Raw genomic sequence first — 24,179 nt, 5'->3', positions numbered from 1 at the left:
ATTTTACACTGAGAACCTCAAAGAATAATTTCTGTTGCTATTTCCAAACGTCAGCTATAGCCACAGGGTGTTTTACCCATTTAATTGAAGTTCATCCCTGTTAGTTAATAATTCATTTACCCTTAAAGCATTACAAACTTTCCCCACACAATGGGGCAAACAGAACCTTTTTTACATTATCCTCAGCTAATTCCAGTTAGGAATTAGGACAAATGGTTGAATATTAAGAATGGATTATTCTGAAATAATAAACTGAGCTGCAGCTGGAGTGCGACCTGAGACTGAGAGTTCTGACTGAATCCTGCTTAGCTTTTGCTGAATGAACAAAAAATTCAGAACTCACAGAAAGAAGAAATTAGATTTGTGTATTCAATTTTTAACTATATTAAAACTCAAGTTCAATAAATATTTGTTTAATAAAATGTACTTCAAATGTTCATATGAGAGCAACAAATGCCTTTTAGGATTTTTTAAAATAAGTTTTTACTTTTCAAAAATGAAATAACCAGTGTCAAATAATTTTAATTTTCAGAAGGAGTAAGTAAAATGTAACCAGCTATTTAAAAGCTCAGATTCTGTACATTAATAATTATTTTCAGTGAGAAATGAGAGTGTGGCTCCATTTACCTGCAGCAACTCAAAGTAGTGCAAGCAGTGATAGACTGGGATCAGCATGAGGCGAGGCAGGACATACTGGACAGCCTCCTTAAATCCTTCAGCTGTGGACTGGAAAAGAAAAAAAATAGGATTATTTACACTGAAATACTCAGAATATTCACTGTGGTCCAATTATCCCACAGAAATATGGATGCCTCATTGGGTACTGAAGGAATCAGTATCACTCTCAGAAACTGAGAATCACAGGTTTATCACTTAAAAAATGAGAAATATTTTCCATTCCCAGTAGCTGACCAAGGCAGTAATTCAGGGTGTAAGATGAGGAGAGATTTTTCCAAACAGGGCTGAAATTCTTGCCATCTTCCATCTGAGGAGAAACTGAATTACCGCAGGGACAGAAAGGAGGTCAGATTCACCACCTGACTTAAATATCAATTTAATATGGAATAAAAGAATTCAATTCCAGCTTTGAGCTTTACATTTAGGAGGGCAGGTGGCAAAGAGCTTTCCTTGCTCACTCCCCAAGGAGTATTTCAGTGTGAGATGATCCAGCTCAGCAAGGAGCTGCAGAGGAAACTCCCTGAAGGAAGGGCTCAGAGGGATCTCATCCTGGAGACGTCCCAGTACCACTAAACTGGGTTTAACTGGGAGCACCAGTGACCATCACTTGTTCAGCAGCTTCTCTGAGGGCATTTCTGAACACCAAGCCAGCCTGAGCAGCATTTTTAATTAATAAATCTGCTACACAGGCAGAAGGAAGAGAGAAACCAATAAAAGAATCACAGATTATCCTGCTGGCCAGAAATGGCTAAGATATTACTGAAGAATTATTCCAGAAAAAGAAGCAGTCCCAGGCTCAGGGCTGAAGGAGGCCTTGGATATGCACAGGAGAAAATGAAAATATGGTGTTTGTGTGCCTGTGGTTGGCTTTAAAAGGCAAAATAAAAGTGGTAGTGTGAGAATTCACCCTCTGTTCTCATACAGGATGTGAGGAGAAAAAAACCTGCAAAAACACTCATGGATGGGTCAGAGCTGTGCCCTGTTTGTACAGCAAAAATCAAAATATCTCACACTGAAGGAAAGGAAGGACTTCGAGGATTTCTTCCTTAGCTGGAAGCAAAGAATTACTGACAGAATTCCAGCCTTTGAAATATGAGAATTAGAGCCATTCAGTATTTCTCATTTGCACTCACCTGGAAGTGGAGAGCCACAGCAGGTTTGGCCATTAAGTTGTTAAAATGCTCATGAAATTGTGGAGAAAGAATATCCTGGGACAAGGTTTCATATGGATCAAAGGCTTGCTCCTAAATAAAAACAGAATTACACAAAGAAGTAAGTGAAGGATCCAAGCTATTTCTGTCCCAGCTGCTACAATAATTCTCTTTAATAAGCCGATGGAACTTTTCAAGAAAATATTGATTTTACAAAATAAATACTGAGTAAACCACAATCTTATTTCACTTCCAGCTTTTAAATGCCCATCGTTTTCTTGGAATTCCTCAACTTCCCCATCTTTATGGCCAACACAAAGTTTGTTGTACTGCAGCAGTGGGAACCAAGAGAAGTTTTTGCTTTTCACCCCATTTCACATGGAATGGCAATTTTACCCCTCTGTCCATGAAAATGGACAATGTGGAAACTTGGGACACTTTTCCAGGGAAAAGATCTCATTTGGGACAAAGCAACCAGGCTCGGGGCAAAGCCTTTAAGTGCTATCAAGGGTTTAGATGCAAAAATTATGGTTCTGTTTGGAGTATGCAGCTGACCTGGAGGCACAGGGATCCCACAGGGATCATTTCTGGCTGTGCAGGAATCCCACAGGAATAATTTCTGACTGCAGGAATCCCACAGGAATAATTTCTGGCTGTACAGGTATCCCTCCAGGAATCATTTCTGGTTGCAGGGATCATTTCTGGCTGTACAGGAATAATTTCTGACTGTACAGGAATCATTTCTGACTGCAGGAATCCCACAAGAATAATTTCTGGTTGTAGGAATCATTTCTGGCTGTATAGGGATCCCACAGGAATAATTTCTGGCTGTCCAGGATCCCTGCAGGAATAATTTTTGGCTGTACAGGAATCCCTACAGGAATAATTTCTGGTTGCAGGGATCATTTCTGGCTCTACAGGAATAATTTCTGACTGCAGGAATCCCACAGGAGTAATTTCTGGTTGCAGGAATCATTTCTGGCTGTATAGGGATCCCACAGGAATAATTTCTGGCTGTATAGGGATCCCACAGGAATAATTTCTGGCTGTATAGGAATCCCTGCAGGAATCATTTCTGGCTGTACAGGAATAATTTCTGACTGCAGGAATCCCACAGGAATCATTCCTGACTGTACAGGAATCCCACAGGAATAATTTCTGGCTCTACAGGAATCCCTGCAGAAATAATTTCTGGTTGCAGGAATAATTTCTGGTTACACAGGAATAATTTCTGGTTGCACAGGAATAATTTCTGGTTGCACAGGAATAATTTCTGACTGTACAGGAATAATTTCTGGCTGTGCAGGAATCATCTCTGGCTGTACAGGAATCCCTGCAGGAACCATTTCTGGTTGCAGGGATCATTTCTGGCTGCCAGCTGGGCTGTGCCAGGGCCTGTCAGGCTGATCCCAGTCCCTGCAGGGACTGATTCACTCCTGAGTCACTGCTGGGATCAGCACATCCCTCTTTTCACCCCCGTGCTTGCCAGGCTGCTGGATTTGGGAATGCCAACCCCACAAAAGGCTTGTTTGAACATTGGTGAAGTCTCAAGTCACAGTGGAATTCACAGTCCAAATCCACTGCAGGAGTCAGGCCAGCATTTCCTGACTCTGTGCTGTCTTCTGGAATTATTTTAAATTTTTACTGCATTTAAAAGCGGTTTTAGTTTCTTCCACTTAGACTTCAATCGATATTTTTTTATGTTTTGGGTTTGTTTTATGATTAAAATAAATGAGATTAAAATGAACTGCATTAGGGATCTTCCTAAAGAGAAAAAGGGTTTTATGCTTGTAATGCTGCAAAAGTGACTGAAATAGGGAATTCTGGAAGATTGAAATTGATGGCTTTTGGCTGAAGGAGGGCAGGGTTAGATGGGATATTGGGAATTCTTCCCTGTGAGGGTAGGGAGGGGCTGGGATGGAATTCCCAGAGCAGCTGTGGCTGCCCCTGGATCCCTGGAAATGTCCAAGGCCAAGTTGGACATTGGGGTTTGGAGCACCTGGGACAGCGGGAGGTGTCTCTGCCATGGCAGGGGGGGAGGGGATGGGGATGGGATGGGATGGGATGGGATTTAAGGGTCTCTTCCAACCCAATCCATTCTGGGATTCTATGGAAGCACCACCCTGATGTCCCTATAAATGATCTCAGTGCAGGATATGGCCCTGGATTGGTGTTTGCCCATTTCACCCCCTTGCTGTGTGCACTGCTTCCCACCTTCATTCCTTTGTGGATACTTAAAACTCCTCTTATGGAAACACAAACACCAGAAAACAAATTTACAATCTACTGACAGCGCCCTTGTTTTATCAGCTGCCTTCTGAAGATCCCTTCAGAAACTCTCTGCCCTGCTCTCAACAACCATCTCCCACTTTTGGGTGTCAGTTTCTGAATTTCCTCCATGCCAGCAAAAAATATTTTATTTTCCCCATACACAAAATCAATGTTTTACTTTCCCCACACTTCCTTATCTCAAAACCACAACAATATTTATGTTTTTAAACCTTCCAGGGAGCTGATGCAGAAAAAACAGCCAAAGCAGGAAGATTCCAGCTTGCAAGGGTTGTTTGGTTTTAATTATCCTTCCCAAGAAGTTGAAGGACCTTTTTAATGGAAACACTAAATGAACAACGCTGGCAGTGAGATAAGCAGAGCAAATAAACACTTCACTTTGGTATCTCTCTTTAATGATTCCTTTTGCAAACACTGACAGAAAGATGATCTCACTCATGAGATGATCAAATCAACAGCTCACTTATTAAGCAGGTCTTGCTCCATATTAACTGAATTCATAAATTCAAATATATTACATTCATAAAAAGCTTGGGAAAATAATCTGGACTTCATTTCCTCTTCAAGTTTTTCAGTGAATGAAAAATCAGTTAAAATTTTCACTCATTGAAAAGGATTTGTTTCCATTAAAGCACTGGATGACTCAGAGCAGCTTTTGCAATAAAATCAGATTTTTTTTCCAGAATAATGCTGCACTATTTAAAATTTAAGGGTTTTTTAATAGTTTCAATATCATAACTACTTTAATCCATTGATCAAACACTTCTCCTTATCATTATAAAGCAATTATGCTTCAAAAACTCCTAAGACTTGGTCAACTGGACTTTGCTACGTGAGTGGTTTATTGAAGCAATGCCAAGAAAACTTTATCTTTATGGTCTATTCCTAAATGAGTGGCACCTGTGCCCAAAAATCACTATTTTTTGCAGCCACAAAAATGTAATAAATCTTCAGGTGGTGCTGGAGTGTTTGTGCAATCCTCAGATCTTAAAAATGGAAATTATATAAAGGTAAAACCAAAAATTTTAATTAATATAAATACATTAAAAGATAGAAAAAGTTATATATAAATATAAATAAAAAGTTTAATTTTTAAAATAAACATCATAATGTTAAGATAAAACCAAAAATTTGCCATTCACCACGTGGTTCACCTGATACATTCTCTGTCACCTCAGAACAAGTAATTTCCTCTCTAATAGTGGTTTATATGATTGCTCTCATGTTTTAGGGACAAAAATTTGGATTAATACACATCCCAAAGAAAAGCAGATTCCATTCAAGGATTCTATGTCCAAGGACAGCAAAACTTCCATCTCTATCCTGGTCATCCTCTCCAAGAGTTTTCTCCCCAGACAATTAAAACTGTGTGGTTTATTCTAAGCTGAACTGTCCTCTTGCCTCTCAGATGCTGCTTCTTTCCTGTGCTGAATTCCAGAGTCATTTTGCACCTTTTTTCAGGAATTCTGACTAAAATGAGCTCTAGCCCTCTTCAGCTTTGTGACTCCCTTCTGTATTTCTGAATAGAAGTATGTAAGAATTATAATAGTATTGCAATAATAGTAAATAAAATATGTTAAAATATAGTAACCAAATTGAGCACCAAACCTCTGCCAGGTCCTCAAAGCAGCTGCCAGCCAGAGGGTGAGGGCTGCTTTCATCTGTCATTTCCACAGTGTCCTCAATCAATCCCAAAAGCTTCACTGTCAGCTCGTGGATGTCTGAAATGTTGCTGAATATCACATCAATGTCCTGCAAACACAAAACATGGCTGAGTCCTGGCTGGGATTAATTATTTGGAACATATAAAAATATTGGAGTGGGTTTTGTCTGAACCAAGAGGTCAATGGAGAGGTGTTAAGTCTTAAATTCTTTTTGCCAGGGTCGGGATTAAATGTGTGAGATGGAATTTCTTGTTGGGACTCAGATGTTTGTTAGTTCTTATCTCTGTGACAGTCTCACAAACCCTGAGTTCTGCAGCACTTCACTCCAACAAACTAAAAATGGAGCACCATCTCTCTCTCTACAGGCCTTTTAAGGGTAAACTGTCCAATTAAGAAATGACACCTCAATTATTTTCACTTTTAACCCAATAACCAACCACCCATACCTACATTGTGAACTTTTTTATCCAATTACACAAAAACACCCAAACCCATGGAGAAGAAGGAGAAGGATCAGCCTCCACCCTAAAACTTCCATCTTGCTCCGTATCTATTACTATATTCTAAACCCTTAAACTCTGAGTTTTCCACCCTGTGATATTACACACTTCTATTCAAACTCCACCCCCACAATCCCAGTTCTGCCATTCCATTCTGGAAGCTTCTCCACGGCCTCAGGTCAATGCAGAGTTCTCTTGGGGATCAGAGTCTGTCAGCACAGAAAGTCTGAAATTCTCAGTAACCAGATTTCCAACAGAGAGGAGCCATGAAAAGCAAGGAAAAGATAAATTTTGTTGTCTTCCCAGTCCTCCAGACTTCCCTGAGTACATCCAGCCTTGCATAATTTCCAGAGCATCCTTCCCTGGAGCTGCTGTGCTGCCAGGACAGGCTGGCTTCTTCTCCCTCTTTCTTCTTGGGTTTAGGTGGTACCTTGTAATTGGGTAGAAAAATCTGCATTGTGGGTCTTTAGGGGTCAGTTAGTGGGTTAGAAATGAAAATAATTTAGGTGTCACTTCTTAATTGGGTAGTTTAGTTTTTGATTAGTCTTAAAAAGACCTTGCAGCACGAGGTTGTTGGCCATTTTTGTGCTGTTTTCACGCATGCAAGGTCTGGGTGCAGACAATGTGCTGAAGTTTTGATAAGATAACAATAAACAGAAGCTGAAGACTGAAAAAAGTCCAATGCATCTCTCGTTCCTGACACAGAACTGCTCCAGGAGGGTCTCCCCTGTCAGGGGAGCCCCCACAGAATTGCCCAGCTTGGGGCCTGCAAACTCACAGCAACCCTCTTGTGGGAACATGAAATTTTAAAATTTCCCATACCCATTCCCAAAAGACTATTCCTCAGCTCCCAAACATAGCTCCCTTCTCCTCCCATCATCTTCACTGGAATTGTACCCCCACATCTGCATAATTCCATTAGCTCCAAAGGACTCCCACAGCCAGCTGGGATGGGAATGACTCCTGCTGCCTCTTTTTAACCTGCTGGTATCACCTAAAAATCCCAGTTCAGGTTCTGCTGGCCTGTCCCCTTCTCCCTGTGACACAGGAAGGATCCACCAATCCTTCCTTATCCCTCCTGAGAACAGAATTTCACACAGACAATTTCAATCAAATATTTTAATCATTACTCAAGCAGAGGCTCCCTTCACAGTTAGAGAATCCACAGCCAAGGGCTGTTTTAATTGGAATTTCTACACATAAGGAGTAGCCAATAAATGTCAGTTCAAGCATTCACTGCACATGCAGATAGGTGACTTAATTTTTGTCTTAAGCAAAAGTGAAACTATTACCTAATTACCTAAACGACCAAAATAATCCAGCTACTGCTGGCATCTGACAGGGAATTGTGTCCATTAAGCTGCACTGCCATTAATGGCAATTCCCCCATTGGATTTCATACACAGACAACACTCATTATTAACTGACAGACAATAAATCAAATTGGATTTTACCTCCAACACAGTTAATGCAAAATGGGGAAGTTCTGGCTGCTAATGGAGCAATTAGGATTGCTGATCAATAAAGGACTCACATGAGGTGTGAAGAGTCTCCTGTTGGACAGAAAAGCTTCCCGAAATACTTTGATGATCAGGTTCAGCTCCCTCAGGTATTGCCTTTCTTCTGCAATCTCATTTCTCACCAGGTCATAGTAGTTGAGCTCCCCAGAAGAGGAAGGCTCGTCCTCACACAGGGAAACCAACCCAATCTCGTCCTGATCAAACATATCCATCAAAACCTGCCAAAGAAACCCAGGGAATTACACCCAGCCAGATCTTCACACGTGGCTCCAGCTCAGCTATTTCAATGTGTTCAGAGAAATCCTTGGAGTTTTTAATACAATCCTTGCTGTGTTCACTTTCACAAGGGAGTAATATTTCAACTTTGGCAGCAGGAGCCTGCAGCAGTTGCCAAAGCCATTTTCCCCCTTGGAAGTGAGCACGACCTAGAAAACAAGTTACAATTCATGCAGAATCAACTTGGAAAACAAGGAATCTTGCATAAGCCTTGGATAAAACCTCCTGCTGAAGATAAAACCGAACAAAAATGTTTCTCATTTTAATGGGCATGAAAACTAAAGGTCTTTTCTGTGTTAGGAAGGAGAGCTGCCATGACAAAGTGACATCAGGAGGGTGTGACAGCAGACAAATAAAGGACAACATCATTTACTGGCCTTACACTGCTTGCAAAGACTCCTGCTGTTCCAAAATTTATGCAGGCTTAACTTAAATTCCTGCTGTGACAGATCTGTCATGAACAAGGAGAGAAGCTTTGCCTCTGACTTAAATTTTTGCTGTGACAGGTCTGACATGAGCAAGGAGAGAAGCTCTGCCTTTGAGTAAAACCAGGCTCTCCCTCTCATCCTCCTTTGAACACACCTTCCAGATCAAACAAAATTTAACAAATCACCTCTAAATACTGTTTTAATCCCAACCCCTTACCTTATCAGCACACATTGATACTTTAATGTCCTGCTGGGAGATCTCAAAGTGTCGGATATTGAAAACATAATTTCCAGCCAGCTTTAAAATGTCAGCTGAGATGTATTCCAAGACAGCCACAATATAAAGAGAGACATGGTAATCCACCTTGTAGCCCAGGACCTCCTGCAAAGTGAAAACACGAGAAAACAAATGGCATTTATTCCAGAAATTCATCTAGAATGACAATAAGCACATTGCATTTTCTGAAGTGGATTTTGTCTGCGGTGATAATTTACAGTAATGGAACACCCAGGGCTGAGGACATCAAATGGAAATTGGAAGAGCTGCCTGGAAGGAGATGCTTGTAAATACTTGTGTATTTCAGTATTTTAAGAGAGGAAAAGCTACAGAACTTGAAATAATCCCTCCTTTAAAAATGACAGTCCTAAAAATAGAATTCATTTAAGGAAGGGACTTTAGTGGAATTACTCCTGTACTTAAATTCCCATCTCTGTCAGTGCTTATTGCAGGACTCTGCCCTTCATGTGGACTCTTGAGGACAAAGTAGGTTTCACTTTCAAGGAATCATGGAATGGTTTGGGTGGGAGGAGACCTTAAAGATCATCTCTTCCACTCCCTGCCACACCAACTGAGAACTCTGCACTCCATAAAATAATGGAACTTTAATAATGAAAGTTTGAAGATAAAAAAACCAGGATGAATGTAGCACATTATCCTTGGGAACATGCTCCATGTCCTGCACAGCTTGCACCACGCAGCCTTTTACCTGCCAATAAATGCAGGTGACTCTGCATTTGATAAGGCAGACTTGTTCTCATTATGTGTTGGTGCATCCTCTAAAAATCAGATTCTGGGCATGTTTTCACACTTCTAAACCAAATTTCACCAAAGAACACCAGTGATGTTTAGGAAGATATTATTTAATGCTGTTTCCTCTCTTGATATCTCTCCCCCTCTCATTAACCCTCAGGAATTGGGATGTGTGTGTGAACACAGCAAGGAGACCTGAAAAGGTGCTTTAATTTCTGCTTCTGCTCCAATAAAGTTTTCTCAACAGCTGGAAACACCTCTGCAGATCTCTTATTTTTAAACCCAAGGCAGCAGTGACATTCAGCAGTGACTGAAAGGACACTGACACATCTTGGTTGACAATACACAAAGAACAGGATCTGCTTGTTCCCACTTCTTCTGTTTTGGTTTCTGCAGCATTTTGAAACAAATAAAGGCATCAGCAGTGCTGCTGAAGTAGGGAAGGTATTTCAGTTTTGTTTATGTTAAAAACTAACTAATCCTATTTCAAAGTAGGGTAATGGATTAACACCCTGATGAATTTAAGGATTTGCTTTTACACACTACAATAAATTCAGCGTTATGGTGATTCTTTACCCCCTCTGCCAAGAAAAGAAACTTCTTAATTTCATACAAATTAAAGAAATACATTAAAGGTCATGCTGGGGGGCAGGAAAGGTGAGAGGTACCTTCAGTAAGGGATGGATTTTGTCCACAGGGAGCAGGAGGGGGTTCCTTCTTTTCCGTTTCTCGATGGCCGACTGAGCATCAGCGATGGCCCACTTGTCTATGGGGTGGGGAAACGTCTTCTGGACCCGCTCCTGCCCAACACAGACAGCACTGAGACCAACCACAGCCACCAGAGAGGTATAAATATAACAGCACAGCAAATTACTTCCCCTCCAGGACAGGCAATTATCCTCCTCCACAGTGTTTGCAACATGTTTTCCTAATTGTTCTCTCCTTACTCAACTCAGCTTCTCTCTTTTCAGCAATCCTGAACCAGCTCCCTTCCCTGAGCACCAAGAACTCCTTCAAATCTCCTAAAATCTACGACCTTTTCAAGAGCAGCAAGGAGGTTTCAGCCTCCACTTCCAGTGGAAAATGTTCCTGCCATGGTAGGGAGTTGGATATGGATGTTCTTTAAGATCCCTTCCAACCCAGACTATTCTGGGGTTCTGTGAGACCAGGATCCCAAAATATAAACACCATCAGGAAATACTAAACAGTTTGCAGCCTACAAAAAAAACCCCAAGTTGTTATTGTTCCTATTTGAGAAGAGTGTAACTTGTCCTACATCAGATCAAGATTATGGCAGGAATGAAAAGCTGAAGGATGAGCTAGAAAAAAAATGGTGAAATATTTGTGTCCCTCTGATTAAAATAATTTGGCACATATTCCAAGACTTAACAGGAGGCCCTAAGAGAGAAGCAGATTTTCTCAGAGGCAGCTTTTAAACCTTTGCAGGTGGGCATTTAATGCTCAGCTTTCTGATCAGCTCCCAGGCTAATACAGGGTGACATTCCCACCTGGAAAGCAGCCCTCAGATGACCCTTCCTTGGGATCCTACCAGGAGATCCTCCCAAAAATGGGGCTAAGGTGGCATTCAGCCATCCTTCAGATTAGAATCATGGAGCTCCAGACTGGTTTGGGTTGGAAGGGACTTAAATCCCATCCAGCTCCACCCCTGCCATGGCAGGGACACCTCCCACTGTCCCAGGCTCTGGGAATTCCATCCCAGCCAGGAATTCCTTCCCAATATCCAACCTAACACAAGCCTCCTGTGCTCCAACACTGCTTCCCACTGTTTCCTTCAGGAACAATTTGAAGGGCTGCCTTCTATTTATAAAACATTGTTAATTTGAGATTTTTAGACCTTGATCCTGGAAATACAACATCTTGGACAAACAGTTCCATTAGCTCCAGACTCTTATGTAAAAATATCTTATGATAAACTTCAGAGATCACAGCTCTCACGTTTTCCCCTTACAGCTGAAAACAGCTGAGGAGCACATCCAATCCCAAGAGCTATTATGAAACTATTAAATTTTGCTTTTAATTTAGTGATATAATAATCTTCATGCATCAGTATTAAAAAAACCCCATAAATTAATAATTAATGTTGAATAAAGGGCATCTAATAAAAATCTTAAAACCCTTTGGGCAATTATTGTGCCAATACATACATACATACATATATGTTTATTCACTTATAAAAATTATTAATACATATATAAATATATAACAATCTATCTTATAATACATAAATATATACATTTACCTATATATAAAATTTCCTTTCGTTTCCATGACACACATATAAAATTTATATTAATACAGACATATAATAATTGTAACACACATATAATTTATTATCTTTTATATGAAAATCCTGGACCTACAGATTGATGTAAAATTAATGCTCTACAAAGCTCTATTGGGGCACAGCCACATGGAAGCATTTTTTCCCTCCAGACTCCATTAAACCCTCATTTTAGAATGATGACACAAAAGTAAAGTCCCAGGAACATCCAACTCAGTTCCCTCAGCTGCACAACCTAGGCCTGACAACAGTAACCTTTCACTGAAATATTTAAATTCTTTTCTCGCATATTGATGTCAAAAAAGTAGGAAAAATTCTTAAATCCATTGTAAACTCAACAGCAAAGAATCCTTCAAAGCATTTGGCATTTATAAAAATATCTGAAAGGAAAAATTCCCACAATTTCTATCCTGAAGCACTGGGCAAGAAAATGAGTTTCCAGTTAAATTTGCTTTTAAAATTGAAATAAAATCAGAGGATCCCAGAATAGTTTGGGTTGGAAGGGACCTTAAGGATCATCCAGTTCCAATCCCTGCCATGGGACACCTCCCACTATCCCAGTTTGCTGCTCCAAACCCCATCCAACCTGTCCTTGGGCACTTCCAGGGATCCAGGGACACCCACAAAGTCGTGTTCAGGAAGCTCTGGGCTTCCAACCTGCATTGCCCAAAATATCCCAAATAATTCCAGCAATTCCAGAGGCAAAGCCTCGTTCCTCCAGCCTCCATCCCTACCTCCACATCCTGCACCGTGCGTGGCTGGGCGATGCACAGTTTGTGCAGCAGCTGCAGGATCAGCTCCTCAATGTAGAACAGGGAATCCTCCTTTGCTGACAGGTTGGGGTGAACCTGCTGCTGCACCTGGCCAAAGGAATTCCAAGAATTAGGATGTTTTTTCATGGAAAGCTGAGCCTAAAAACATATCCCAGCAAATCTGGATAACTCTGAATTGCATTGCTGCAAATTCACACACTTTTCATACTTCTCACAAGTTTTCCTCTGGAGTTAAGGTGGTAAAATTCCTATTCCTGCCCAGTTGGCACCTGAGACTGAACAATTTTGTGTTACCAGGTTTTTTTAAAGCCTAATCAAAAACTAAGTTGTTTAATTAAGAACTGATACTTAGATTATTTTTTTAACTAAATAACTGATTCTTAAAGAGTTGTAATGTGGATTTTTTTACTTAATTACAAGATATCATTTAAACAGACTGCACAGACCCACCAGGGAAGAGCAAGGAAAAGCTGCCTCCCACCCCTCTCCAAGGCAAGGCAGGATAATTCCTTTTATCTCACTCCATGGAGATTAATCCCAGCTTTGGTTTCCCAGGCTAAACTAGACCAGACAGCCCAAACCAGGCAACCTCAGCAAGTACCTATGGTTTCCTCGATTTTATGTTGGTTTTCTTTTTTTTTTTTTCTTTTTGAGGGTTCTTTTGATAGGGGAAACTTTCTTGGAGTAGTTTTTTTGTTAGGAGAAGAAGACGTACAGAATTTTTTTGTTTTTTAGTTTTTTGTTTTATTGTTATTTTATTAAAACGTTAATACATTGTTTGTACTAGACTTTGTATGTATGAAAATAGTATAAAAATGGTTAACCATTTCATGTCATAAGGTTTAAGCCTAATAAAAATTAAGTTGTTTAATTAAGAAGTTATACTTAGATTATTTTTTTAACGTAATAACTGATTTTTAAAGACTTGTATGTGGATTTTTTTACTTACTTACAAGATATTATTTAAACTCATGAAGGAAGAAGAAGGAAGAAAAAGGAACATGAGACAATACTTTATACTTTCTATTTTGTCTTCATTTATAACGTATTAAAAAGCTTAAAACTTAAATTTCTCACTTAAATGACACACTATACTATTTTCTATAATTTATTTTACACTTTTGTAGTCTTTAGGTTATTTTGAGGCTTTGGAGGCCTTCTCCATGAATGAGGGTCAAAGTCAGTGATTCCCTGGGAGTCAGAACCCCTCAGGGCAGACAGAAATATTCCCCTTGCCCTGGGTTTCCACAGTGCCCAAAATTAACTCATCCTGGGGCAGCATGGATCTTTTTCTATTAAAAATCTCCCCAGTCAAACCACCCCACCTTAAAAAGAAAAAGAAAAGCACTCAGGGGTTGGGCTCCATACTCAGCTTTCCCTGGCAGCCTCTCAATCAGGAAAATGCTCACTAGATCTCAAACTATAGCCAAAAGATTTGTAAGGAAGACAATCCAGGGAAATTCCCTCCTCTCCCCATACAAATTCCATGTAAATCACCTCCAAAACCCATGTGACACACTCACATTGGTATTCACAGGACAAATGGGGTGACAGCTCCTTGGGACAAGACAGAAACATCTTTGGGATGAATTCTGATGCTCTGAAATAAAACGTACAGCCCCTTCCAGGGAGCAGTTCCCAAAAACTGGCGGGCTCTGAGGTCTTCCTCCAAATTAAGGAGAATCCCAGAATGGTCTGGGTTTGAAACACCTTCAAGATCATCCTGTTCCCCTCCTGCCATGGCAGGGACACCTTCCACTGTCCCAGGTTGCTCCAAGCCCTGTCCAGCCTGGCCTTGGGCACTGCCAGGGATCCAGGGGCAGCCACAGCTGCTCTGGGAATTCTATTCCAGGGCCTTCCCACCCTCCCAGCCAAGAATTCCCAATTTCCCATCTAACCCTGGCCTATGTGAGCTTGAATCCAGCTGCTCAGTCTTGTTATAAAGTTATTTTATAGCCCTGTAAATGTAATTTTGCCTTCTGTGCCTCAAACATGAATCTCTGCTTTACACAACTGATTCCCAGCCGACACAAAATCCTGAAAGAAAGAAAAAATCCTCAAGAAAACCAAACCCACTCCTTGAAAACTCCTCCTTAAGACAGCAGGTTTGCAACAATAGCCAGGGCATTTTGTGCTCTTCCTGAACATGAGAGTTTAATTCACAAAACAATAGCAAACCAGGAAGTGCTGGGGTAAGGTCCTGCCACGTGTCTCCCAGCACTACAGCGAGAGCAGGACCCAGCAAGGAAATCAGATTAAATTCTGTGTCCCTGCAGGGAACCCTCAGTGATGCTCCAGAGAACTGAGGAGAACAGCAGCAGTCACAAGAGGAGGAAAATCAGGAGAAAATGGGAACTCCCATTCCCTGATCACACCTCAGCCATTCTCCTCCCTCCAGTCACTTATTTCAGACTTCACTGCACAAAAAATTATTTTATTTGTACCCACCTTCAGTTCCCAGGTCTGAACAGCTCATGCCACACTCCCCAAAACCTTACTGGGAGCACATGGATGTTCAGCAAGGCTGAGGAGCAGCAGAGGAACACAGAGCCCTCCTTAAACAGTGACAGGGAATCTCAGTTTCACTTTAGGAACACAAATCATGGAATCCTGGAATGGCTGGATTAGAAGGGACCTTCAACACCATCCCATTCCACCCCTGCCATGGCAGGGACATCTCCCACTGTCCCAGGGTGTCCAGCCTGGCCTTGGGCACTGCCAGGGATCCAGGGGCAGCCACAGCTGCTCTGGCAATTCCAGCCCAGCCAGGAATTCCCAATTCCCAATCTCCCACCCATCCCTGCCCTCTGGCAGTGGGAGCCATTCCCTGGGTCCTGTCCCTCCATCCTTGTCCCCAGTCCCTCTCCAGCTCTCCTGGAGCCCCTCCAGGCCCTGCAAGGGGCTCTGAGCTCTGCCTGGAGCTTCTCCTCTCCAGGTGAACATTCCCAACTCTCCCAGCCTTCCCTCATTACTGTTCCATCCTCCAAATCACCTCTGTGGTCCTATTTAAAGACCTTGAGCCCATTTTCCTTCAAAAGGAGCAAAACCAACCACAAAGCCCAACATCTCCTGGTTGAGACAACTCTCCCCAGAGGATTTAGAAGCTCAGCTGCCACTTGAAATGAGTCTGCAGCATCCTGAAAGGTCCCAGAGGTGCTTCTGCACTCCCTGGCTTTCAGAGAAGTCATTTTGACATAAATGCTGAGAAGAAAAAACCAATTTCATTTCAAGACAGTGTTTTTCAGAGCAAAACAAAAATACTGTAATAAAAGCTGTGCACCAGCTGATCTAACCAGATGCCACTGGATCAAGGAGAGAACACTTATTAATACTTATTCTTTACAGAACTCCCCAAATCCTGACTGAGAGGACTGGAAAAGCAAGGAGAGACCGAAAAAGCACTCAATGTATGGAAAAAAGCAGGAGGAATTACTGGGGATGTTACTCACACAAGGGACATTCACTGATCTCTGCTTCAGACTGAAATATCTGAGCACAATTACATAAACTGGCTTGGAATAAACACACCAGAGCTACACAGGCTGATTTTTGTCTGGTAATTGTTTCTTTTAAGAGTCAAAATATCCTTTAAAACCCACAAGGTGTTGCACTGAGCAGTCAGAGCTCTGCTGCAAGAAGCTGAGCAGAAGGGAACACAGAAAACAGATTTTTTACTATTTTATCTATCTACACCAGAATGTCTGGAGTCATTAAAGAGAGATTAGGATTAGCAGAACTAACTAATTTTTACAGTGTCATTTACACAGGTTTAGTCCAAATTATTCCAATGAAAATAAATTAAATAACAGGTGCAAGGGTGGCATTTAAACTTGGCCTTAAGGCCTTTCTGGGGGACATAATTTCATTTTTCACTGAAATTCCTAAACTGCTCCTTCTCTTGCTCTTCAACTTTTCCCTATTCTTCCACCCTTCCAATGTGCATTTGACGAAAATCCTCAAAAGCTTCTCACCAAAATTCCTTCTTAGTGAGATATTTTTAATCCTCAGAGCAAGGAGTCTGCTCAGAAAAGATGAGGATGAAAACTTCTCATGGAGATAAATGGTATTAAAACTAGAAACAAACTGATCTTATTCCTTTTTTTTTTTTTTAACCAATATAATGGCAGGACTAATTCTGAATTCAGGATTTGAATTTAGGATTTTGAATTCACAGGAATTCTGGGACTCAGACTTGAGGAAATCCAGAAGTCCAGAGTAGAAAAGAAATTATCAAAGGTTTCCATCTGAAATGACAAAAAACTGAGGGAAAAAAAATAGAGAAAAATAGAGACCTGCAAGGAACTTATTTTCTTTTTAGCCTTTTCTGAGACAAACCAACAGCCTGGCTACAACACCTAAATATATTTTTACTTCATAGATTATTTTGATAGTGAAAACACATCCAGAAAGCTCCAGCTGTTCCACAGTGAGCACATGAGCAAAACAAGAGATTTTTCATTAAAAAAACCCCCAAGAACAGAAAATTCCCAAATCCATAACGTGAACATTGAGTCTGCAGGCCGCACATTCCACCACAAAAACATGGATTCATATTCCTGAAATATTTGGTAAAAATATCCCAGTTTTCTATTCATATTCAAAACTACATTTTCAGAAAAAGGAATTCCTGTATTACCTGAGATTTCAGAACAGGAAGTTTCTCATTTAAAATTTTTTATTTTAATTTTTTTTTTAAAAATCAGTGTTTTAATTCCTTCTTATCTTTTGTCTCCTAAAGATAACCCTGACCATGAGAAACCAAAACATCTGCTCCAAAGGCATTTTTAATCCCTCATCTGGATGATGCTCCAGAGGAAGAAGGGAATGAAATGGAGCAATTTAAAGGCTCCATTATGCAGTGAAAGGGGACAGCACTGATATTCCAAATTTTCAAGCATTATTCTTTAGAAAGAACCACAAAGATTTAAATACTTGAAGAGAAATCCCCAATCAAAATGCACTGCCAACTTTTTAAAAATAACCACACTGATTTCTTATTTTATTTCCAATTTCTGCCTGGCCTGTCTTTCTTAAATCGGACTAAAACATGCTGAGAGAGGAACAGCATGAAGCAGCCTCTTAAGTAAAAGAGAATTTTTATCTACATACAGCATTTAGCTTTTTTTACCGCAAAAAACTCGAAGCATGGATAGAAAAATAAAATCATCCCTCAACTGACTGTACAGGGGTATTAAAAAATCATCTTATTCCAGCACTTTGGTGTAAATGTGATTTTTTTTTTCCATCTTTAGATATTTAAATAATCTTGTCCTACAGTATATTCTAGCTGAGGGGAGGGTGAATTAAAGCAGGAATGATGGGTGGTACAGACAGGCTCTGACTCTGAAACAGCATCAAAGACTATCCTAAAATCTCCTGGGAAGGCTGCTTGGTGCCTACAGAAAAAAAAAACATTCACAATGACACAAATACACACAAATTCTTCTTTCTCCGATTAATTGTTGTTTTATTTTATACAGAGTCAAGGACAAGCTAAAATGTGGGTTTGTTTACACAAATTATATATATATACATTTTAATCTTTAAACCTGACAGAAAATGAAGTGTTTGCATTTGATCCATCCACATAAAATGTTCTGTTTAAATTGAGAGAAAGTCTGAGGGAGCCTCTGCCCTGTACAGGGGAGGGAAACACCATGAGGTGGCTGTGCCCTCACCTGAATGAACACCCGTGGGGATTTCTGAAGGAGTTTGGAATGGGTTAGAGATGGAACCTCTGAGTTTTTTAGATGATGTGGTTTATTTTCTTATCTTCTACACAGGCAGGAAGGGTGAGCTCAGCTCACATCTTCACTGCACGGATCAGAAGGTCACAAGACCTCCAGTTACAAGATTTTTTAAGGAGTTATTGACCAATAAAACACTGCCAACAAGGATATTTATGTTTTTAACCCAATCCTTAAATATTTCATCTTATGGAGCCATGCTACAGTGTGAGCTTTCTTAGCCAATCATGTTATGGTACACAAACCCACAGTGCTGCATCCTAAACTCCTTGTTTACCTTTGTAACCACTTTTATCTCTATACCTTAAACTCTAAAACTTGGAACTTTCTTCCACTTAACTTAATGTGTCGCTGCTTTAAACTACAAATCCACATTCTCACTTCTAGCACCTCAATTTGGGAGTCTTTTCCAGGTCCCAGATAAAATCCTGGGTTTAATTCTAAGCTTTGCCTTACAGGCCCAAAGTTGTGAGAGTTCCCTGCATTTCAGATTCCAGCAGACACTGCCAGCCCAGTTCTGCCACAACTCTCCCACATGGAGCTGAGAGCTGCTCTGGGCTCTGAATTCAGCACTCAGGGGCTCCCTCTCCCCACTTTTTACATCTCACCCTTCCCAAGGAGCATGGTTCAGCCAGGCAGGTTCAATTATTCCAATCTGCAATTTGAATCCCAGGATGGTTTGGGTGGGAAGGGAGTTTAAATCCCATCTCATTCCATCCCTGCCATGGCAGGGTCACCTCCCACTGTCCCAGGCTGCTCCAAGCCCTGTCCAGCCTGGCCTTGGACACTTCCAGGGATCCAGGGGCAGCCACAGCTGCTCTGGGCACCTGTGCCAGGGCCTCTCACCCTCCCAGGGAACAATTCCTATAATCTGGAGACAGTGAAGGCCCTCAGAATAATTCCTCCATGAAGCAGCTGGTCATTGAGATGACATTAAAGTCAGGAGAGCAGAAGCCATGGATCCAGGAAAGGCAGGTTTTCCACATGAGTAACCCTCCGGAAGCACTGATGGGAAAGGCTGGCACAGAGGGAATCAGTGAGGTAATTAGAAAAGCAAATCCCAGACTCCACAGCTCCTCTGGAAGTGATTAGATAAGGGCTGCACTGTGCACAGACAGAGGTGAAAACCCAGGGGGAGCAGGAGGAGGTGCACAGGAGACACTGCAGGGGATGAGATGGGATGGAAAGATGGGAAAAGCACACAGCACTGGGACTGGGATTGGGATTGGGACTGGAGCCCAGCCCTGAGGGGGAAAAGGCACCACAATGATGTGAATCACAGCAGCCAACAGCTCTGGTGGTTTGTCATTCCTGTGCCCATTCCCCAAGCCAAGGCAAACACTAATTCCCATTTCCACTTGAACAACACAGGTGGGAAGTGTTCCTTCTGCTGGAGCTGCCAAATGAAATCCCAGCAATCCTATTAAACACCTGGGATCTAAAATCCACCTTCATCTCACAACTCTCCTGTTAATGTTTGCCAACCACAGATTCCTGTGTCAGGAACTTTGTAAAAATGAAAAAAAAAGCATGGAAATAATAAGATTTAAATAAAAGGACCACCCTCTTCAGTTCCAGGCTGATGCATCCATAGAATCCTAGACTGGTTTGAGCTGGAAGGGATCTTTAAACCCATTACATTCCAAATGCCTGCCATGGGCAGGGACACCTTCCACTAGCCCAGGTCACTCAAATTCATGTTTAGAACTGCAGGTCTGCGAAGGTCCAGGCTTCTGAGCTCAAAGAAATGTATATATGAGAAGCTAAATGACTTGAGAGATTTCAAACCTAAATTTAACTATTTATTTTAAAACTTCATAACAAGCAACTTTCCTGTTGGAGTGATAATGCATTAAATAATAATGGATGCTAATGAAATTAGAATGCTTTAAATAATAATCCATTGTAATGAAGCTAAAATACTTTAAATAATTCTAAGCCAAGGGGAGGCTGGTCCTGCCAGGGAAAACATGAATGGAATAAAGCTGGACCCCTGCACCTCCTGACCTTAACCCCAACCTCACACATAACAACAGAGAAACTGCCACGTGTTTAAAAACACAGTAGCACTGAACTAATGTAAACTCAAAAAAAGTCCTCAAAATGGTTTTTTATATCTGTCTATGCAACATTTGCTAAGAATAAACCCTTAAGTCATGCTCTAGAAATCTGATGAGTGGTTCAGAGCAATGGTGGAATTGTTTTAGAAAATGCAAATAGTGCCCAGAGCCAGGATTATCCCAACATGTGGTGCCTGCAGAGCTGTGGGCTTTAACTGGTGTGGATCACAGAGAAAACCCAAAACAAGAATCTCTGGGAGATGCTCCTGAACTTAGTTTAGAAAAATCAAAGAGCAAAGCAACTGAACACACAGCTCTTGTTTGCAGAAATACATTTTGAATTTGCCAGTGGATACAAATCCTAATTCTGGAATCCTGGAATGGTTTGGGTTGGATTTAAACCCACCCAGTGTCACCCCTGCCATGGCAGGGACACCTCCCACTGTTCCAGGGTGTCCAACCTGGCCTGGGACACTGCCAGGGATCCAGGGGCAGCCACAGCTGCTTTGGAAATTCCATCCCAGCCAGGAATTCCCAATTCCCAACGTCCCATCCATCCCTGCCCTCTGGCAGTGGGAGCCACTCCCTGTGTCTTGTCACTCCAGGCCCCTATAAAATGTAAGCTCAGGACACACAAGAGTATTTTAAGGTGAATAAATCCATATCTATAAATTCCTCACAATCCTCACTATTTTCAAAAATACACTCTGATTCTATGGGGTCACCTATGGGGTTTATTTTAAAAACCTGTTCCAAGGGAATCTTTTTGCAGCTGTACCTCACATCTGAGCAGATGCTGGTTGGTGTTCAGGGGCTGCTTTAGGTCAGATTCCAGAGAGATCAGAAAAAGAAAATAAAAGGAATAGAAATTTATTCCAGGTACCAATGGAAGGTATTTGATACTAATTAATTTTTCAACTACAATTCCCAAAAACCTTTTATGCAACTCACATCCAGGATATTAAAACTGGGACCTACAGTGAGCTGGAGGGAATGACACACTCAAGCTGCTGTCTCTGAAACTCCCACAGGACTGGAATCCCATTCAATAATTCACACAGGATTGAAATTCCAGTATCAACCTATAAAATAACTCACACAGGACTGGAATCCCAGTATCAACCTACAAAATAACTCACACAGGACTGGAATCCCAGTAGCAACCTGCAAAATAATTCCCATAGGACTGGAATCCCATTCAATAATTCATACAGGACTGGGATTCCAACATCAACCTGCACAATTCCCACAAGACTGGAATCCCATTTAATAATTCACACAGGACTGGGATCCCAGTATCAACCTGCAAATAATTCACCTCTGGGAAGTTCCATCTGGAATTCAGCAAGAACAAGCTGTGGCACTGGATCTGTGCTAGGAAAGGTGGTCCCAAACCCAAAATGCAGCTTTAGAAAAAGGTTTCACTATTTGTCATCTCCCCCAGCAAAGGCCAAATAAAGCAAAACCAACCCAAACACCAAAAAACAAACAAAAAACCAAAACCCAAATCCAGCTCCCAGGTTAAAAGCCTTTCCAGGATCTGTTTGAGGTGATTTACCTGCTCCAAACTGCAGCTCAAGTCACTAAACCTCAGTGATCACATCAAAATAATGTTTTTTTTCTGATTCATTTACTTTGAAAGGATTTTATATCAAATTACCCTCACTCCCTGCTTACATTTCCAGCACAGCAGCAGAAGAAAATACAAAAATAAAGTGTTTTAGAGCAAGGACGTGCTTGTCCATCTCCCAGCTGGAACAGAAGCAAATACATGAAACTGGTTCTAATTTTCCAACCTACAAGATTCCCAGGTGCCAATGCTAAGGAATCTGGGCATATAAATATATAAAATCTGGTTTAAAGGTGTTTTACCATTTAGCTTTGGGTTTTTCCAAAAAAAAACCTCCCACTCTAAGGTAAAATTTGGCACTCTCTACTCATCTTAAAGAGTATAAATGTATATAAAATATTGGTCAAAAGACAAATTCTCATCTTTTTTTTTCATGTACTGAAATAAGAACTGATGTGCTTTACCATTTTTAAATGTTCACTGCACAGAATTAAAGTAAAGTAAGAGTTTAAAAATGGTTTGATAAAAAGAAGTTACCTTAAACTTGCTGATTGCATAATAAAGACTGGAGCTCTTCAAAGCACGTTCTGGACTTAAAATCCAAACAAAGAAATATTCTTTATTGTTAGTGAACTGCATGGGCTCCTCATCCAGCTCCACATCTTTGAGCATTTTAGAATGAAATCTTTTTCACGCTTTAACATGCACAAAGAGAACCAAAATCTATCTTTTTTTTCTGCTTCTACTTTCTGTTTCTCTCCTTCAAGAAGTGCTCATTTAAAGGAAAAGCTTTCAGGAATGGGAAATAATGCCCAGGATATTAAAAACAGCTTAAGAGTTAAAAAAAAAACCACCTCTATTCCGGGTGTTTAACTAAAAAAATACTAAAGTTTCTTTAAAGTTTTCATCACAAAGCAACCTGCTTGAAAAATCACATCTCAGCTGGCCAACAAGTGGATTTTTAACTATTTGCCAATAGCAGTGATGATGTTTAATGAATTGAGAAATTAACAGAAAATGTGGGGTTTTCACACTCTGGATTCAGTGCCACTGCTCTTCAGCTCCCCTAGAAATAATGGAATAATCATTTTGGATAATCCCCTGCTCACTTTAAGATCTCCAGGGCTTGTTTTCAAGAGTATCTTCTAAAAGTGCTTCCCCAGCAGCCTGACAGTGATACAGTTTTGGGTTGACTCACTGATACTGTGTGTTCACACCAGAAATGCACATTACAGCCCGATTGCTTCATGCTCCAGGGTGGGTCCTGCACACAAGGAACTTTCCCAGGGAGAAAAAACCTGGCTATAAGCAAATCCACATTTTTACAGGCGCTCACTGGCATCACAACCCCATTTCCTCTGCTTTAGAAAGCTGAAATTGCTGCTTTTTTCACCAAAACCAAATGCACAAATAGAAAGAATTGGTAAAGCAGCACAAACCCAACAACTTCTGCAGTATTTGTATTTTAGGATGATGAAAGTACCTCTAAATTTTAAGGGAATAATCTTTTTGCAGCTGTAGCTCACGTTTGGGCAGATGCTGATTGGTGTTAAGGGGCTGCTTCAGGTCAGATCCCAGAGAAATCAGGAAAACAACAGCCTGATATTCTCTAAGACACTGGAAAGCAGCTTCTATGAGGAGAAGATTTTTGGGTAAAGAGCAGAAAATCCAGGATTCTTCAGACAGGCAATTAGTGGTTTCTATGCCAGCCACAAGACTACTTAGACAGGCACCCAAAACAAATGCAAGTCTTTTATTCTATTTAAAAAAATAACGAAGAATCATTATCCAACAGCATCACCACATCTGTTCTTGGGGAAAAAAAGAGACAAACCACTCACCATTGCCTAAAGTACCTAAAGTACGTTTGGGCAGATGCTGGTTGGTGTTAAAGGGCTGCTTTAGGTCAGATTCCAGATAAATTAGAAAAATGAATAAAAGGAATAGAAATTTATTCCAAATACCAATGGAAGGTATTTGATACAAATGAATTTTTCAACTACAATTCCCAAAAACCTTTTATGCAGCTCACATGCAGGATATTAAAACTGGCCAGCAGCAGAGATGAGGATCAGCAGGTAATGATGGTCAGAATTATGGAATAACCCTCAACTTTTGCAAATGCCACACAGCAGGGCATTGTTCCCTCCAGCCTCAGTTTATCACTTTTTTACATTGCTGGGGTGTCCTG

General features: G+C 40.9%; 1 protein-coding gene across 1 annotated transcript in view; it reads right to left on the bottom strand.

Annotated features, from left to right (window-relative positions):
• The window catches only part of SOS2 (SOS Ras/Rho guanine nucleotide exchange factor 2), a 46,054-nt gene that overhangs the window by 20,270 nt on the left and 1,605 nt on the right, over positions 1 to 24,179 (bottom strand). The window contains exons 2-8 of the mRNA XM_030275300.4: positions 12,573 to 12,698; positions 10,205 to 10,336; positions 8,724 to 8,888; positions 7,817 to 8,020; positions 5,727 to 5,870; positions 1,812 to 1,922; positions 628 to 726 (exon numbers count right to left, since the gene is read on the bottom strand). Coding sequence (XP_030131160.1) covers positions 628 to 726; positions 1,812 to 1,922; positions 5,727 to 5,870; positions 7,817 to 8,020; positions 8,724 to 8,888; positions 10,205 to 10,336; positions 12,573 to 12,698 — 981 coding nt within the window. The remainder of the gene's footprint in view (positions 1 to 627; positions 727 to 1,811; positions 1,923 to 5,726; positions 5,871 to 7,816; positions 8,021 to 8,723; positions 8,889 to 10,204; positions 10,337 to 12,572; positions 12,699 to 24,179) is intronic.

Source organism: Taeniopygia guttata, chromosome 5 (genome assembly GCF_048771995.1).
Source record: "Taeniopygia guttata chromosome 5, bTaeGut7.mat, whole genome shotgun sequence".
In the NCBI taxonomy this organism is placed as follows: Eukaryota; Metazoa; Chordata; class Aves; order Passeriformes; family Estrildidae; genus Taeniopygia; species Taeniopygia guttata.
This window is presented reverse-complemented; position numbering and strand designations above follow the sequence as displayed.